The sequence below is a fragment of the Ylistrum balloti genome, unplaced genomic scaffold (genome assembly GCF_031769215.1).
Source record: "Ylistrum balloti isolate Yb309-2 unplaced genomic scaffold, AGI_CSIRO_Ybal_v1 Utg369614, whole genome shotgun sequence".
Classification (NCBI taxonomy): Eukaryota; Metazoa; Mollusca; class Bivalvia; order Pectinida; family Pectinidae; genus Ylistrum; species Ylistrum balloti.
Genome location: NW_026781888.1, coordinates 958146 through 977160, shown reverse-complemented (window position 1 = coordinate 977160; position 19015 = coordinate 958146). Strand labels below are relative to the sequence as shown.

Here is a 19015-nt window from a genome sequence, read left to right as displayed (position 1 = left end):
AATAGCTGGTTCGGCCCAGTACAGGAATGGCCTCTTGTTGACGACGAGAAAACAAACAGTGCCCCACCAGAATTAAGACGACCTAAGATATTAAATATTGAGATAAACAAAAAATAAAATTTACATAATTATCGAGATATTCTGTCAAATAAGAGGTTTGATTAAATATATGTAGCATTCAAAGATACATTTACGATCACGATTTCATTTAGAAAACAGCCCCGAAAAAAAACAATTTATTAGAATATTACCCCATTTCAGACCCCTAGTTGAAAATGCCGAAAGTGGAAACAACATGGCCGTTTAGGGAGTAATCGTGATATTGCTTACAGTGATGGAATGTAGGCTTCAAACAGTATATCGACAATAGGGTGTGGAACCAAACTAGGATATATAGTCCCTGAGGTCCCTATCACCGCAGATTTTAGACGGTTCATGGGGGACATAACCGCACGTACGTGAGAAAAACAGTGACCATTTCCAAGATACACGGGAATATTTTGGACTAAGTCGATTTCTTATGCAATCATTTCACGGACTTTGTAATCTTAAGATGTATACATATCTTCTTGCAGTCAGTAAGTATACTATCAATGCTTTAGGTAGGAAATCAGAATACTTTAAATCGTTTTTCTCTCGACTATTGATAATCAGGAATCCTTTTAGATAGATTTTCTCTCGACTATTGATAATCAGGAATACTTTTTGATAGATTTTCTCTCGACTATTGATAATCAGGAATACTTTTAGATAGATTTTCTCTCGACTATTGATAATCAGGAATACTTTAGATAGATTTTCTCTCGACTATTGATAATCAGGAATACTTTTAGATAGATTTTCTCTCGACTATTGATAATCAGGAATACGTTTAAATCGTTTTTCTCTCGACTATTGATAATCAGAATACGTTTAAATAGATTTTCTCTCGACTATTGATAATCAGGAATACTTTTAGATAGATTTTCTCTCGACTATTGATAATCAGGAATCCTTTTAGATAGATTTTCTCTCGACTATTGATAATCAGGAATACGTTTAAATCGTTTTTCTCTCGACTATTGATAATCAGAATACGTTTAAATAGATTTTCTCTCGACTATTGATAATCAGGAATACTTTTAGATAGATATTCTCTCGACTACTGATAATCAGATAATCAGGAATACTTTTAGATAGATTTTCTCTCGACTATTGATAATCAGAATACGTTTAAATCGTTTTTCTCTCGACTATTGATAATCAGGAATACTTTTAGATAGATAGATTTTCTCTCGACTATTGATAATCAGGAATACTTTTAGATAGATTTTCTCTCGACTATTGATAATCAGGAATACGTTTAGATAGATTTTCTCTCGACTATTGATAATCAGGAATACTTTTAGATAGATTTTCTCTCGACTATTGATAATCAGAATACGTTTAAATCGTTTTTCTCTCGACTATTGATAATCAGGAATCCTTTTAAATAGATTTTCTCTCGACTATTGATAATCAGGAATACGTTTAGATAGATTTTCTCTCGACTATTGATAATCAGGAATACTTTTAGATAGATTTTCTCTCGACTATTGATAATCAGAATACGTTTAAATCGTTTTTCTCTCGACTATTGATAATCAGAATACGTTTAAATCGTTTTTCTCTCGACTATTGATAATCAGGAATACTTTTAGATAGATTTTCTCTCGACTATTGATAATCAGAATACGTTTAAATCGTTTTTCTCTCGACTATTGATAATCAGGAATACTTTTAGATAGATTTTCTCTCGACTATTGATAATCAGAATACGTTTAAATCGTTTTTCTCTCGACTATTGATAATCAGAATACGTTTAAATCGTTTTTCTCTCGACTATTGATAATCAGGAATACTTTTAGATAGATTTTCTCTCGACTATTGATAATCAGGAATACTTTTAGATAGATTTTCTCTCGACTATTGATAATCAGGAATACTTTTAGATAGATTTTCTCTCTACTATTGATAATCAGGAATACTTTTAGATAATTTTCTCTCGACTATTGATAATCAGGAATACTTTTAGATAGATTTTCTCTCGACTATTGATAATCAGGAATACTTTTAGATAGATTTTCTCTCGACTATTGATAATCAGGAATAGTTTTAGATAGATTTTCTCTCGACTATTGATAATCAGGAATAGTTTTAGATAGATTTTCTCTCGACTATTGATAATCAGGAATCCTTTTAAATAGATTTTCTCTCGACTATTGATAATCAGGAATACTTTTAGATAGATTTTCTCTCGACTATTGATAATCAGGAATACGTTTAGATAGATTTTTTCTCGACTATTGATAATCAGGAATACTTTTAGATAGATTTTCTCTCGACTATTGATAATCAGGAATACGTTTAGATAGATTTTCTCTCGACTATTGATAATCAGGAATACGTTTAGATAGATTTTCTCTCGACTATTGATAATCAGAATACGTTTAGATAGATTTTCTCTCGACTATTGATAATCAGGAATACTTTTAGATAGATTTTCTCTCGACTATTGATAATCAGGAATACTTTTAGAATACTTTTAGATAGATTTTTCTCTCGACTATTGATAATCAGGAATCCTTTTAGATAGATTTTCTCTCGACTATTGATAATCAGAATACGTTTAGATAGATTTTCTCTCGACTATTGATAATCAGGAATCCTTTTAAATAGATTTTCTCTCGACTATTGATAATCAGGAATACTTTTAAATTTTAGATAATAGATTTTCTCTCGACTATTGATAATCAGGAATACTTTTAGATAGATTTTCTCTCGACTATTGATAATCAGGAATACTTTTAGATAGATTTTCTCTCGACTATTGATAATCAGGAATACTTTTAGATAGATTTTCTCTCGACTATTGATAATCAGGAATACTTTTAGATAGATTTTCTCTCGACTATTGATAATCAGGAATACTTTTAGATAGATTTTCTCTCGACTATTGATAATCAGGAATACTTTAAATAGATTTTCTCTCGACTATTGATAATCAGGAATACTTTTAGTTTTTCTCTCGATAGATTTTCTCTCGACTATTGATAATCAGGAATACTTTTAGATAGATTTTCTCTCGACTATTGATAACCAGGAATACGTTTAGATAGATTTTCTCTCGACTATTGATAATCAGGAATACTTTTAGATAGATTTTCTCTCGACTATTGATAATCAGGAATACTTTTAGATAGATTTTCTCTCGACTATTGATAATCAGAATACGTACGTTTTTCTCTCGAGATAGATTTTCTCTCGACTATTGATAATCAGGAATACTTTTAGATAGATTTTCTCTCGACTATTGATAATCAGGAATACTTTTAGATAGATTTTCTCTCGACTATTGATAATCAGAATACGTTTAAATAGATTTTCTCTCGACTATTGATAATCAGGAATCCTTTTAAATCGATTTTCTCTCGACTATTGATAATCAGGAATCCTTTTAGATAGATTTTCTCTCGACTATTGATAATCAGAATACGTTTAGATAGATTTTCTCTCGACTATTGATAATCAGGAATCCTTTTAAATCGATTTTCTCTCGACTATTGATAATCAGGAATACTTTTAGATAGATTTTCTCTCGACTATTGATAATCAGGAATACTTTTAGATAGATTTTCTCTCGACTATTGATAATCAGGAATACTTTTAGATAGATTTTCTCTCGACTATTGATAATCAGGAATCCTTTTAAATCGATTTTCTCTCGACTATTGATAATCAGGAATACTTTTAGATAGATTTTCTCTCGACTATTGATAATCAGGAATACTTTTAAATCGATTTTCTCTCTCGACTATTGATAATCAGGAATACTTTTAGATAGATTTTCTCTCGACTATTGATAATCAGGAATACTTTTTAATCGATTTTCTCTCGACTATTGATACTCATGAATACTTTTAGATAGATTTTCTCTCGACTATTGATAATCAGGAATACTTTTAAATCGATTTTCTCTCGACTATTGATAATCAGGAATACTTTTAGATAATTTTCTCTCGACTATTGATAATCAGGAATACTTTTAGATAGATTTTCTCTCGACTATTGATAATCAGGAATCCTTTTAGATAGATTTTCTCTCGACTATTGATAATCAGGAATACTTTAGATAGATTTTCTCTCGACTATTGATAATCAGGAATACTTTTAGATAGATTTTCTCTCGACTATTGATAATCAGGAATACTTTTAGATAGATTTTCTCTCGACTATTGATAATCAGGAATACTTTTAGATAGATTTTCTCTCGACTATTGATAATCAGGAATACTTTTAGATAGATTTTCTCTCGACTATTGATAATCAGGAATACTTTTAAATCGAGTTTCTCTCGACTATTGATCATCAGGAATACTTTTAGATAGATTTTCTCTCGACAATTGATAATCAGGAATACTTTTAGATAGATTTTCTCTCGACTATTGATAATCAGGAATACTTTTAGATAGATTTTCTCTCGACTATTGATAATCAGAATACTTTTAGATAGATTTTCTCTCGACTATTGATAATCAGGAATACTTTTAAATCGATTTTCTCTCGACTATTGATAATCAGGAATCTTTTAAATCGATTTTCTCTCGACTATTGATAATCAGGAATCTCTTTTATAATCAGGATAGATTTTCTCTCGACTATTGATAATCAGAATACGTTTAGATAGATTTTCTCTCGACTATTGATAATCAGGAATACTTTTAAATCGAGTTTCTCTCGACTATTGATCATCAGGAATACTTTTAGATAGATTTTCTCTCGACTATTGATAATCAGGAATACTTTTAGGTAGATTTTCTCTCGACTATTGATAACCAGGAATACTTTTAGATAGATTTTCTCTCGACTATTGATAATCAGGAATCCTTTTAGATAGATTTTCTCTCGACTATTGATAATCAGGAATACTTTTAGATAGATTTTCTCTCGACTATTGATAATCAGGAATACTTTTAAATCGATTTTCTCTCGACTATTGATAATCAGGAATCCTTTTAGATAGATTTTCTCTCGACTATTGATAATCAGGAATCCTTTTAAATCGATTTTCTCTCGACTATTGATAATCAGGAATACTTTTAGATAGATTTTCTCTCGACTATTGATAATCAGGAATACTTTTAAATCGATTTTCTCTCGACTATTGATAATCAGGAATACTTTTAGATAGATTTTCTCTCGACTATTGATAATCAGGAATACTTTTAGATAGATTTTCTCTCGACTATTGATAATCAGGAATCCTTTTAGATAGATTTTCTCTCGACTATTGATAATCAGGAATACTTTTAGATAGATTTTCTCTCGACTATTGATAATCAGGAATACTTTTAGATAGATTTTCTCTCGACTATTGATAATCAGGAATACTTTTAGATAGATTTTCTCTCGACTATTGATAATCAGGAATACTTTTAGATAGATTTTCTCTCGACTATTGATAATCAGGAATACTTTTAGATAGATTTTCTCTCGACTATTGATAATCAGAATACGTTTAAATCGTTTTTCTCTCGACTATTGATAATCAGGAATACTTTTAGATAGATTTTCTCTCGACTAATAACGTATTTGTATTCGACTTTCTATTGCCGATTTAAGCTTTGTACTCTCAATTCCTCAAATTCTTAGAAACGGTCTTTATCGTGGCTGTCTCCCTGACGAATAACAAATATAACATAGAACTCGACTTCGTCTAATTTAGTTGAAGGAGTAAACAGCTTAATAGTTTACAGGTTAAACTCGTACAGTGCTATTGAAGTTGTAAACCTATTCTGTGTTTCCATAATCCTGGTAGATTTTCTGTAAAGCCAGTTGTAAACACGTGTTATAGCTTCATATGTTACACGTGAAATTCTGATTTGTTTTACTAAAAGGTCAATTGCACGGGTACTGAATTTCTAGTGTGATCAATCCTTTGATATATGAACGTACCTCTGTTGTTTTTGTACCTGTACTACTTTCTAATTTTATTAGGAGTTGGATTTTATTAGCTGTAAGAATCGAGAAACGGAAATGAACTTTGGTTGTACACTACAAACACTTAGGTCTACATGTTTAATCTTTCACCGAGGCTTGAAATCTCTTAGAACAATCCAAATATTTAAAAAATGTCATATCATAGTTTATTCATATACACTTCAAAAGAATCCTTTAAAATAATTATATTCCATAAGATTTGCTTTCAAATACAACAAAACAACGAAAGACATATTCCTTCATGGTTTCAAACACCAGTGGAAACACAACCGCATCATTCTCTGTAGAAAATGACACAACTTCAGGACATCGATGAGAATTCCTGATCATAACCTGATTCCGTGTGTCTGTTTACTAGCAATGAGGAGCAATAATCGATAGTGGCTGAACACATTCATGTGCATTAAGGATTATAGTTCTAAGTCATGAAAAATGATTTTATTTATTCATGCATTATATTGAAATAATTGCCAGACTCAACCACGTGTAAAGGATTCTTCAGCCGGGGAGACTTAGAAACAGTAATGTAACTAATCAAACATGCATCTCTTCAGGTAGACCCTGTACTACAATATTCTATCACTTTAATGTCAAGAGTTGGTGTTAGTAGGGGATGGTTTCACAGTAAGGTTTAGAATGTCCGTACGTACTGTTGTTTAGGTGGAGTTAGTAGGTGATGGTGTCACAGTAAGGTTTAGAATATCCGTATCTACTGTTGTTTAGGTGGAGTTAGTAGGTGGTGGTGTCACAGTAAGGTTTAGAATATCCGTACTTACTGTTGTTTAGATATGGTGTTAGTAGGTGATGGTTTCACAGTAAGGTTTAGAATGTCCGTACGTACTGTTGTTTAGGTGGTTTTAGTAGGTGATGGTGTCACAGTAAGGTTTAGAATGTCCGTACGTACTGTTGTTTAGGTGGAGTTAGTAGGTGGTGGTGTCACAGTAAGGTTTAGAATATCCGTACTTACTGTTGTTTAGATATGGTGTTAGTAGGTGATGGTTTCACAGTAAGGTTTAGAATGTCCGTACGTACTGTTGTTTAGGTGGTTTTAGTAGGTGATGGTGTCACAGTAAGGTTTAGAATGTCCGTACGTACTGTTGTTTAGGTGGTTTTAGTAGGTGATGGTGTCACAGTAAGGTTTAGAATATCCGTATCTACTGTTGTTTAGATATGGTGTTAGTAGGTGATGGTGTCACAGTAAGGTTTAGAATGTCCGTACGTACTGTTGTTTAGGTGGTTTTAGTAGGTGATGGTGTCACAGTAAGGTTTAGAATATCCGTATCTACTGTTGTTTATATATGGTGTTAGTAGGTGATGGGTTTACATTAGGGTTGAAAATATCTGTTATAACCTTCGTTTTCAAGTTTTGTTCGGAAGAGATGGGACCACATCAGGTCCACTTTTAATTGTCATCTGGATTAGATGTCAAAATTCAAACAAGGCATCGAGACACTTGACTAAACGTGAATATTAAGATGTTTCTAAAGGTATCCGTCGGAATTATTTAAACACTGAAATACATGTTTGTTGCCTTAGGAACAACATATATTATAATGCATCATTAAAAAAGTTTAAACAATTAAGTGCTTAACCAACATGAAGTCCTAAACAATGGGCTGAGGATCTGTCCTTAAATACTACATCTGTTATGAACACTTAACAAAAGGCTGAGGGTCTGTCCTAAAATATAACATCTATTATGAACACTAAATACAGGGCTGAGGGTCTGTCTAAAAATACTACATCTATTATGACTCTAAATAAAGGGCGGAGGGTCTGTCCTTTAATACTATTATGAACACTAAGAGGAGACTTTATACGACTAAGAAATGTTGTTGTTTATGACTGTCATCGTTAATTATATATCGCTAACCATTTTTCTGTTTGTGTTTACAGTATTTTTACCTGGCATGGTTTTCTCATGTAAGTAACAACAATCTCTAATGATAACGTAGTTGGTTTATAAAGATTTTACTGGATTTCTGTCGTTGTTGGGTGTACGATATAAATAGCTGTTGATATTGTCATACAGTGATAGGAACATTAACCAACGCATTGACATTACAACTACGTAAGATAGAAGTTCCAAACCGTTATGGTCATTATTTACTATCACATATGATAAAATTACAACCCAAAGGAAATATTCTAGTTATACAAATAGCATTGGAATATCAGAACTTTCTGACCGAAATTCTCCTAATATAACTTTAAAGCAAAAGTAGGCTACAGTGATTTAAAAAAATTCTAAACTTATCAGAAGAAGCAATGAAGGAATATCAAAAATTGTAATCTTTATCATTATTACATATTTTGATAAACTTACGACAACCTTTGATCAACATGATTGAAGATGAAAAAAATATCCTTTTGTGTAGATAAAATTGTACGTTAATATATAAGAGTATTTATATGCTTTAAGAACTAAACAATGTCAAAAAGTGCAGCAGGAATTGGCTCAAACAGCTTGTTAATGATGTCCATGCAGTGCCAATGACTCACCATGACGTCATTAACGCAAACAATCGTTTCACTTTGACTTTCTTCATTCTTTTGTAGTGAATAAATTCATTTGTGAGCATTCCACGGATTCCATCTCGTGTAAGAATGGTTTTGCTTTAAAAATTCGAAGTGTGAACTTTGGTCGGACATCAAAGATCGTGTGCAGCAATGATCCGACAACGAACTGCTACTCTTCCGGGCGTACAACGGGCTACCTTGCAAACAAATGTAATGGATTAAATGCCTGTCAGCTGACAGCAGACAGCACTGTGATTGGTGAAGATCCGTGTCCAGGGGTCGCAAAATACCTTGACCTTCAGTATGACTGTGACCCCATCCCCACCACCACTACAACCACCACAACCACGACTACCACGGTCGCCCCGGTAACACAACAAACACTGACACAACAAGGAGGTGAGCGCAATACAAATTAAGACGAAGTTTACACAAATGATGAAGGGCACGTCTATTCTATTCTTTTTGTTGATGATGAACAGTCCCTTGTGTGAATATATATATCCTATGTGATGTTTATGGACTGTTCAATTTACACAAATATGTTCTATGTCATGTTTATGAAATGTCCATTGTTCACACGAATCTATTCTACTTGATGTTTAGGAAGTATCTAGTGTTTACACAGATCTATTCTATGGCATTTTTTTTTTATTATATAACAGTCCTTTATCAGTAATTTCTTACAAACGTCACAGTATATAACAGTATTCCTCCAGTTAATTCTCGCGAATATTATGCTTTTTTATGATAGTACCATTTCGGTTAATTCTTACGAACATCATGCTTTTTTATGATAGTACCATTACAGTGAATTTTTACGAACATCATGCTTTTTTATGATAGTACCATTACAGTGAATTCTCATGAACATCACTTTTTATGTAGCAGTACTTCTTTACCTCCTGACATTAAACTTTCAGCCAACTAATATTATATTATATGTTTACAAATGTCTTTTTAATATATTTGATTTGCAATCAATTAACATTACACTTTTATATACAATGTTTTAACAAATATACATTGCATATTGTAAAAAGTGTCCTGTGCTTGTAAAACTCTATTCCATAGCGCATTTCTGAAGTGTCCAGTATTAACATAACTTTTTTCTATAACATGTTTTTTGAAGAGTCCTGTGTTTACACAAATTTCTTCTGATCTTCTGAGTGACCTATGGTTCTACAATTCTGATCTATGGCGTTTTCGAAGTGACTAATGGTTCTACAATTCTGTTCTATGGCGTTTTTGAAGTGACTAATGCTTCTACAATTCTGTTCTATGGCGTTTTTGAAAAGACTAATGGTTCTACAATTCTGTTCTATGGCGTTTTTGAAGTGACTAATGCTTCTACAATTCTGTTCTATGGCGTTTTCGAAGTGACTAATGCTTCTACAATTCTGTTCTATGGCGTTTTTGAAGTGACTAATGCTTCTACAATTCTGTTCTATGGCGTTTTTGAAGTGACTAATGGTTCTACAATTCTGTTCTATGGCGTTTTTGAAGTGACTAATGGTTCTACAATTCTGATCTATGACGTTTTTTTGAAAAGACTAATGTTTCTTAAATTCTGTTCTATGAACACCGAGGAGACTTTATATTCTGTTGACTGTGTTCACGCCTTGCAGTCACGAGCCATGATGGGGTTTTGTTTTGAAATTGTTGACAATCTTCATTTGTTTCAATGATATCCGAACGTCTTGTGTCCATCGTGGAAATTCTATTTAAAGCTTTCGTCTTCTGTTTCAGCCAGATAAACTTAATTGAAATGTTTTTAACACCTTCATTTGTCAATGTATTATTAAATGTGTTGTAGCACCTCAGGTGTGTCACGAATATTTGATATCTGGAGTTCGAGGAGTTCCCGACAACAAACTGACCGCTTCATCAACATGGTCAAATAAAACAAATGACGACCATAAGCCCCATCGGTCACGTCTCTTTACTACTGCTGTTGATTACTCAAACGGAACTTATCTGAGAGGAGCCTGGAGTGCGGGTGTGAACGATAAAAACCAGTACATACAGGTAGAATATCGTGTTTATTAGTACGTACAGGTAAAATATCGTGTTTATCAGTACATACAGGTAGAATTTCATATTTATTAGAAGATACAGGTAGAATACTATGTTTATTAGTACATACAGGTAGAATATCGTGTTTATCAGTACATACAGGTAGAATATCGTGTTTATCAGTTGATACAGGTAGAATATCGTGTTTATTAGTACCTACAGGTAGAATATCGTGTTTATCAGTACATACAGGTAGAATATCGTGTTTATCAGTACATACAGGTAGAATATCGTGTTTATCAGTACATACAGGTAGAATATCGTGTTTATCAGTACATACAGGTAGAATATCGTGTTTATTAGTACGTACAGGTAGAATATCGTGTTTATTAGTACCTACAGGTAGAATATCGTGTTTATCAGTACATACAGGTAGAATATCATGTTTATTAGTACACACAGGTAGAATACTATGTTTATTAGTACATACAGGTAGAATATCGTGTTTATCAGTACATACAGGTAGAATATCGTGTTTATCAGTTGATACAGGTAGAATATCGTGTTTATTAGTACCTACAGGTAGAATATCGTGTTTATCAGTACATACAGGTAGAATATCGTGTTTATCAGTACATACAGGTAGAATATCGTGTTTATCAGTACATACAGGTAGAATATCGTGTTTATCAGTACATACAGGTAGAATATCGTGTTTATTAGTACATACAGATAGAATACTATGTTTATTAGTACATACAGGTAGAATATCGTGTTTATTAGTACATACAGGTAGAATATCGTGTTTATCAGTACATACAGGTAGAATATCGTGTTTATTAGTACGTACAGGTAGAATATCGTGTTTATTAGTACATACAGGTAGAATATCGTGTTTATCAGTACATACAGGTAGAATATCGTGTTTATTAGTACGTACAGGTAGAATATCGTGTTTATTAGTACATACAGGTAGAATATCGTGTTTATTAGTACATACTGGTAGAATATTGTGTTTATTAGTACATACAGGTAGAATATTGTGTTTATTAGTACATACAGGTAGAATATCGTGTTTATCAGTACACACAGGTAGGATATCGTGTTTATTAGTACACACAGGTAGGATATCGTGTTTATTAGTACATACAGGTAGAATATCATGTTTATTATAACATATAGGAAGGGTTACAGGTAATGTAATTTTTTCTCTGTTGCACACTTTTGGCATATATCAGATAAATAATGTCTTCTTTAATTTTCGTTTCGGATATTATGACAGTAACTATGGATACTTAAATTACATCCTCGCTCGTGTACATAGAATATAAATAAACAGGTTTCTTCTCATTAAACTCATCTAACACGTCACATCCTATAGTGGCCGTTTCAAAGGCTAAAAAACATTCAATTCATCTTCTGTAATCAAATAACTACTGACCAAACGATTATAAATATAACGTTTAGACGTAAGCATTCAGTTTTATCAAATGTCAATATGTTCTTTTTGTTTACTAACATTGTTGTCTTTACCTCTTGGGGAATCAGAGAGATGAGTTGATTTTATGATATTTCATATCGAATTGACCACCGGCCGACTGACCAATGATAAATTTGATGTAATGCTTAGGTCGTACTGACCAATGGTAAATCTGCTGTAATGCATTGGCCGGACTGACCAATGATACATCTGATGTAATGCATAGGCCAAACTGACCAATGATACATCTGATGTAATGCATAGGCCGGACTGACCAATGATATATCTGATGTAATGCTTTGACCGGACTGACCAATGGTAAATCTGATGTAATGCATAGGCCGGACTGACCAATGGTAAATCTGATGTATTGCATAGGCCGGACTGACCAATGGTAAATCTGATGTAATGCATAGGCCGGACTGACCAATGGTAAATCTGATGTAATGCATAGGCCGGGCTGACCAATGATAAATCTGCTGTAATGCATTGGCCGGACTGACCAATGATACATCTGATGTAATGCATAGGTCGGACTGACCAATGATAAATTTGATGTAATGCATAGGTCGGACTGACCAATGGTAAATCTGCTGTAATGCATTGGCCGGACTGACCAATGATACATCTGATGTAATGCATAGGTCGGACTGACCAATGATAAATTTGATGTAATGCATAGGTCGGACTGACCAATGGTAAATCTGCTGTAATGCATTGGCCGGACTGACCAATGATACATCTGATGTAATGCATAGGCCGGACTGACCAATGATATATCTGATGCAAAGCATAGGCCGGACTGACCAATGGTAAATCTGATGTAATGCTTAGGCCGGACTGACCAATGATAAATCTGATGTAATGCTTTGACCGGACTGACCAATGATATATCTGATGTAATGCATAGACCGGACTAACCAATGATTGGGTTTGAACATTTTTAGGCCGAGTTGGCCTAACAATTATCCATTATGTGTTACTGTTTAGGCGGAGCTGACGAAAGTGTCGACTATTCGAGGAATGGTGACACAGGGACGAAACGTTAACCCTAAGGATAACTGCTGTAGTCAGAAGGTGACAAGCTACAAAGTCGGCTACAGTATTGATGGGACCACATGGCAGATGGTGAAAAACGGACCTAATGATATGGTATGTCTTTTCATTGTGAACGATAAAAAGGAATGTAGTTTATTTACTTGGTTGTTTTATGTTATGAATAATTCAGCTTTTACGTCTTCTTTACAACTAAGATGGTCAGGGTTGATGGGCCATTCTGTTTTAATATGAAAGTTACACGAAAATTTCATAACCAGTCTTACCACTAACTTGTTTATACCATTGACCAGTCTACACCATTCACCTGTCCATACCACTTCTTATCAATGATAATTCCTACCACTGACCATTTTTTATACAACTGACCTGCCTTTACTGTGGACCTATCCTACATCTTACCTGTCCCTACCACTGACCTGACCCTACCAGTGATCTGTTCCTACCGCTGATCTGTCCTTACTACTGATCTATCCCTACCACTGATCTATCAATACCAATAACATACCCTTACCACTGACCTGTCCCTACCACTGATCTGTTTCTACCACTGATCTGTCGCTACCACTGATCTGTTCATAGAACTGATCTGGTAATACCAAAGACCTTTCCCTACCGTAGACCTGTCGTACCGATGACCTGTCTTTAGTGTATGTCCCTACCACTTGTCCTTGCCTCTGGCCATGAATATACCACTGACATGTCCATACCACTGACCAATCCATACCACTGATTTTTCCTAACTACTGACCTGTCCTTACGGCTGACCTGCCCCTACTCGCTCTGGAGACAGTAGCCGCAATTTACACATTTTGATGCTCTATATAACAGCTGAAACTAATTTTTTGTCAAGTAACGAGTTAAGGATTTTTTTAAAAAAGAAGCATCGTGCAATGGGAAAAGTAGTACTAAATCTATATGTACTAAAATATGCGTATACTCTAGTTGACAACAGAGTTTATTTTTTTACCAAAAATGAACGAACTGCGAACGAAATCGTACTATTATAGATAAAGAACAGTAGTCTAATGTGTTAGGGTCTCAACAACAGACAATACATAGGCAGTAGTCAGTATTATAAGGTGTTTTTTCATTATAGATTTTCCCAGGAAACACAGATCAGGACACTCCCGTCACCAACATGCTACCCTGCCCAATAATTGCCAAGTACATCCGTTTGTATCCGGTCACGTGGGACTCTCACGTGTCACTGAGATGGGACACAATTGGTTGCCCAACTGACGCTAGTAAGATTATTACTGTTAATGTCTTTTCATGTAAAACCTTTTATTCAGCTGAGCTATTTCAAATGATAATAGTAATGAAAAGTTACCTGATGGAAGGCGAAGTATGTTATCACAAAACCTAAACCTTCTTCTAGATGTACGTCGACACGCAAATAATAAGGGTGAGTGAAATAAGATTAAAGCTAAATATACAAATTAATGATACCGGAATCTACAGTGATTAGAGGCAGAACATCTTCACGTCCAAAATGTTTTGGTGAATTTCAATGTTAATAAATTACTTTATTATAGATCCATATGGTCAGTGTCCGTCAGGATGGTTGGAGCGACCTAATAGTAACGAGTGTTACCTCATTTCCACGAACCAGTCCAAAGGTTTTGACGATGCGAGACAAGCCTGCAGGCTACAACAGGGGGACCTCGTGCAGATCGACACCGTCCAGGAGAGGGTGGGTGTTACCAATTATGTATATGTCACACTAGGAGGTTGATGCTTTTGGAATAAATTATTCTATTTGGAATGACATTCGTGGCATAAAAAATGATACTTTAAAAAAATACTAAAAAATTTAAGAAAAACAGTGCTTTGAGACACACGAAAACAAGAAAACCGGTGTTTTATAAGCGTTTGTGGATTATGTAATCAACAGTTTTAACAAATGGCGTTTTACTGGTCGTCAAGGCGGTACGCCAGCTAACACGAGCATTTACGTTCCGTTCTCCCCTAAGCCTGTTAGCAGTGATGATTGGGTTAACATTGTTTGTCTGTACAGAAGTCTTTCTCCTCTGACTGTAGTCTTTCAGAGTCCGTCAAAACTGGGATGCTCGTTGACATGCCCGGTTTGGTATGCGCTGACCGAGAAATAAAAGACCGCCTGCATTAAATCAAATACCTACCTACCTGTATCTTATACTAATTTGAACCATTCGAAAAGCTTGCCATTTTAACCCACAATATGAGCATGGTATGATTTACCAGTTAGTTGTAAGTGGGCGAGATACCCGTGTATAAGTTGGTTACCGTCAAGTTAGATGTATCGCGCGGTTATGGTAGCAAACAAAAATTGGATACGACAGGGAGTATGATGACGTTTAAGGGAAATAAAATCAATTAAAATGTTCCTACTGAAATTGCTGATCACTAACGTATGGTCAAGTGTGAATATTTTGTGATTTGGAACAAAATGCTGCTACGATAAAGAATTCAGTACGTCGTCTGAATTTTTCTTTAATGATTTACGTTTTTGTAAATCTTTCCGGAATTAAAAAAATTAGAACGCATTGGTCAAAATAAAAAAACTCTTGACTATTCAAATTTTATTATCTTTATTTTAGAACTGGATCATTCAACAGTTGAATATCGTTAAAAACACACAATTCCAAACCAACCCACTGTTTCAAGTTTGGGTAGGTCTTAGTAACAGACCAAGACGAGATACGCAAGACTATAAATGGATAGACGGAACCCCCCACGACACTAACATTGTGTAAGTAATACAACCCCACCACACACAAACGGCACTAACATTGTGTATGTTATACTACCCCCCCCCCCCCACACACACCCACGACACTAACATTGTGTAATACTACCCCAACCACACACCCACGACACTAACATTGTGTAAGTAATACTACCCCCACCACACACCCACGACACTAACATTGTGTAATACTACCCCCAACACACACACGACACTAACATTGTGTATGTAATACTAACCCCCACCACACACCCACGACACTAACATTGTGTAAGTAATACACCCCCAACACACACCCACGACACTAACATTATGTAAGTAATACCCCCCCCCCCCCCCCCCCCACCACACACACACACATCCAATTAATAGTCTAAGTATAGCATCTCTTTGTCAATAAACGGTAATTCAATATGCAGCATGTGCAATATTCAAAGACGGTTTCTATTTATCAATAAATTTAATCTCATAGAAAATATTTTAAAAGATATTGATGAATTGAATGCTATATTACACTTAAATGAGTATTCAGGACTTATTGTGTTAATTGTGAAAACAGTCCTTGGCTACCAAAGATGCCGGATAACTATATGACGATAGAACACTGTGGTGAGCTGGTGAATTCTGGTCTGAACGACATCAACTGTAACAACCCTATCAACTACGTATGTGAGAAAAAGAAATGTAAGTATTTTATCAGGATGTCGTTTACACGACTATAAATTATTTTATTAACTTTATGTTACGTGTTGGTTGTGTTCCTCAAACTCAAGATATCAATATGCAGTCACTATTATCGGGTATATACGAGAGATCATGTTAGACTTGAGTCATGTGATCAGGAAAACTAAACACAATCGATATCTCACAACATTCTCCGTGGATATTAATGCTGTATTTCCTGTCACACATCATGTTGTATAATGTAATAATATTAATTAATATATCAATTTCAGTTTGGAATGCACCCGTCAATAACTTCACCCCAGCTATCGTAATACCGACCACGCCCTCCACGCAGGCTCCAATAACAAGTAGGTCACGACAGCTTGATTTTAGGCTTGGTTTCTTAGTAAAAACATTCGAGATCCGTGGATAAGTAACTATCATGTTGTCTGTATATATGGTGTTTCGAGAATCACAAAACCTATAATTCACAAAAATGAAGGCCATGTTGTCACGTCGTTTACATAATATTACTGACCATTTACAGGATAATAAAAACAGGATTCTTCTCTACAGGTTGTAAACCTAGGGTCGTCTTTTTCCTTGTACGTCAACTCTAGTTATCCTACACAAAACAATGCATCCCAATATCTGTTAAGTTGGGACAGAGTATGGATTTTTTATTTTCCGGACGACAACTTTCTAAATTACAGTAGAAAAGATAAAACAAACACCTAGTTGTTGGATAATGATAATGAAAAAGATTTTTTTTATCATCTTTCATACGTCTTCGTACACCAAGTATATCCCAATTCAATCGCAAAGCTGCTAAAGAAATCCTAATTCAAATTCGGTTAAAAAAGGAAAAAAGCTCTTGAAAAATACAAAGAAAATATGGATAAGTTTTAACTTGTTTCCTGGAATGCCCTCTTCCTTCAGTACACGTTTGTTTTAAAGTGCGTTCAATAAGTACAACATGTTAAAGATTTACAGCAGGATACTCCTGTCGATATCAATATGTAGCATGACTTGTTTTTATCGTTAATGTCTTTACCTGTGTTTCATCGAATCTAAATCAATTCGTGTTAATACATAATGTAGCGGTACAATTTTCAATATTGGTTCTAGTGACGTTAACACAGCTATTCTTCATTGGTTACCTGTCATGTGTATTTTTTTATTTTTCAGTACAAGCAAACATTCCAGTTCCCATTGGAGGCAATGTACAAACGGTTGGCCAGAGTACTTTTACAAGTAGGTGTCTCAACCAATTATTTTAACTTATACCTATAATAATGGACTTCTGTCTTAAAGTTCGAACAGTTGCGGTTGTCTTCTTTGTTTGTTTGTTTTTTTAAAAAATATTTTTCCAATATGAAAATTCTACCTGCAACAACGGTCTTCTTCTGTCGCAATAGTCTACCTGTAACAATTGGTGTTTTGATATTTAATAATGGTTTCCCAGGCCAATGACAGCAGTTTTGTACCGATTACATCGACTTTCTCCGTATTTCAATTCTCTACAAGTAAAAGCGTCTCTTTTTGTGTCTTACAACCATATCCCCAAATCTCATTCATCCACAATTAAATACATATTCTGATCGTCACTCGATGCGATGAAACATTTTTGGTATGAAAAATATTGACGTGTTCCGACACATTTCAATTTGACTGGTTATAATTAACTTCAGAACAATTTTGAAAAATAAAGACAACAAATTAGGTGTGGTTGAGGAGAGTGGATAGAGTCTGATTTATATTTTTCCTTGCAGGAGGATGTCACAGATCGTCAGACTGTCGTAATCTTCAGCTGGGAGATTACCAGTCCTGCACCGGATGTCACTATTATCTGACATGCGCACCAAGCGGCGATTTTGTCAGGCCCTGTCCAGCGAATCTGATCTTCGATTTCAACAGTAAAGCATGTGTAGCTCGTTCGGGCACGTGCAGAGGACCTTGAACATACGCATATAATCGACGCTTTTAGACTTGAATATTGCAAAACTGTTTACAAATTCAGGCAAGAATTAATTTTCATGACTCATTGGAGCAGAACAATGCTGAAGGTCAAAGCGAACGATGATATTAACAGGAAATACAAATAAGACATTTTATAGCACAAATGCTTGATAACATATATTTATTAGTTTTGTCTCCATTTTCACTATTTCGTGTTCTTTTATTAGTGTAAATCATTGATAATTAAAGTCCATATTTGATATCGTCAAGAACTGGAGCCTATATTGTTGGTGTTTCATTGGTAGGGAATTGAAAAACGAAACATAATTGGAAAAAAACAAATCACCTAATCAACGATATTGCTTGAACAAACCTTCATTAATAAAAAGTGCATTTATAATTTACAAGCCAAGACTCAATTAGATCCAACACACTTTAAGACTTTAACATTATTCATATACATGCGCAATTAAGGGAAAAAATGGATCGTTAATCTATGTTGATACAAATATTTCTCAAGAAAAGTCGTAAAAAAAAAAAAAAAAAAAAAAAAATGTATTTCTATTTCT

At 34.3% G+C, this 19015-nt stretch overlaps 1 protein-coding gene across 1 annotated transcript; it reads left to right on the top strand.

Annotated features, from left to right (window-relative positions):
• The first annotated feature begins 553 nt into the window (after positions 1-553).
• On the top strand, positions 554-18447 carry LOC132548140 (uncharacterized). The gene is made up of 12 exons (XM_060211966.1): positions 554-578; positions 7915-7941; positions 8578-8937; positions 10355-10566; positions 13025-13186; positions 14190-14337; positions 14629-14786; positions 15673-15824; positions 16381-16505; positions 16778-16855; positions 17676-17741; positions 18260-18447. The coding sequence occupies exons 1-12, from the start codon at positions 554-556 to the stop codon at positions 18445-18447; spliced, it is 1701 nt and encodes a 566-aa protein (XP_060067949.1).
• The last annotated feature ends 568 nt before the right edge of the window (positions 18448-19015 follow it).

Coding starts and splice junctions, on each gene's coding strand:
- LOC132548140 (XM_060211966.1), top strand. CDS start 554: ATGTATACATATCTTCTTGCAGTCA. Junction 8,938..10,354: donor AACACTGACACAACAAGGAG/GTGAGCGCAATA, acceptor AATGTGTTGTAG/CACCTCAGGTGTGTCACGAA. Junction 14,338..14,628: donor TGGTTGCCCAACTGACGCTA/GTAAGATTATTA, acceptor ACTTTATTATAG/ATCCATATGGTCAGTGTCCG.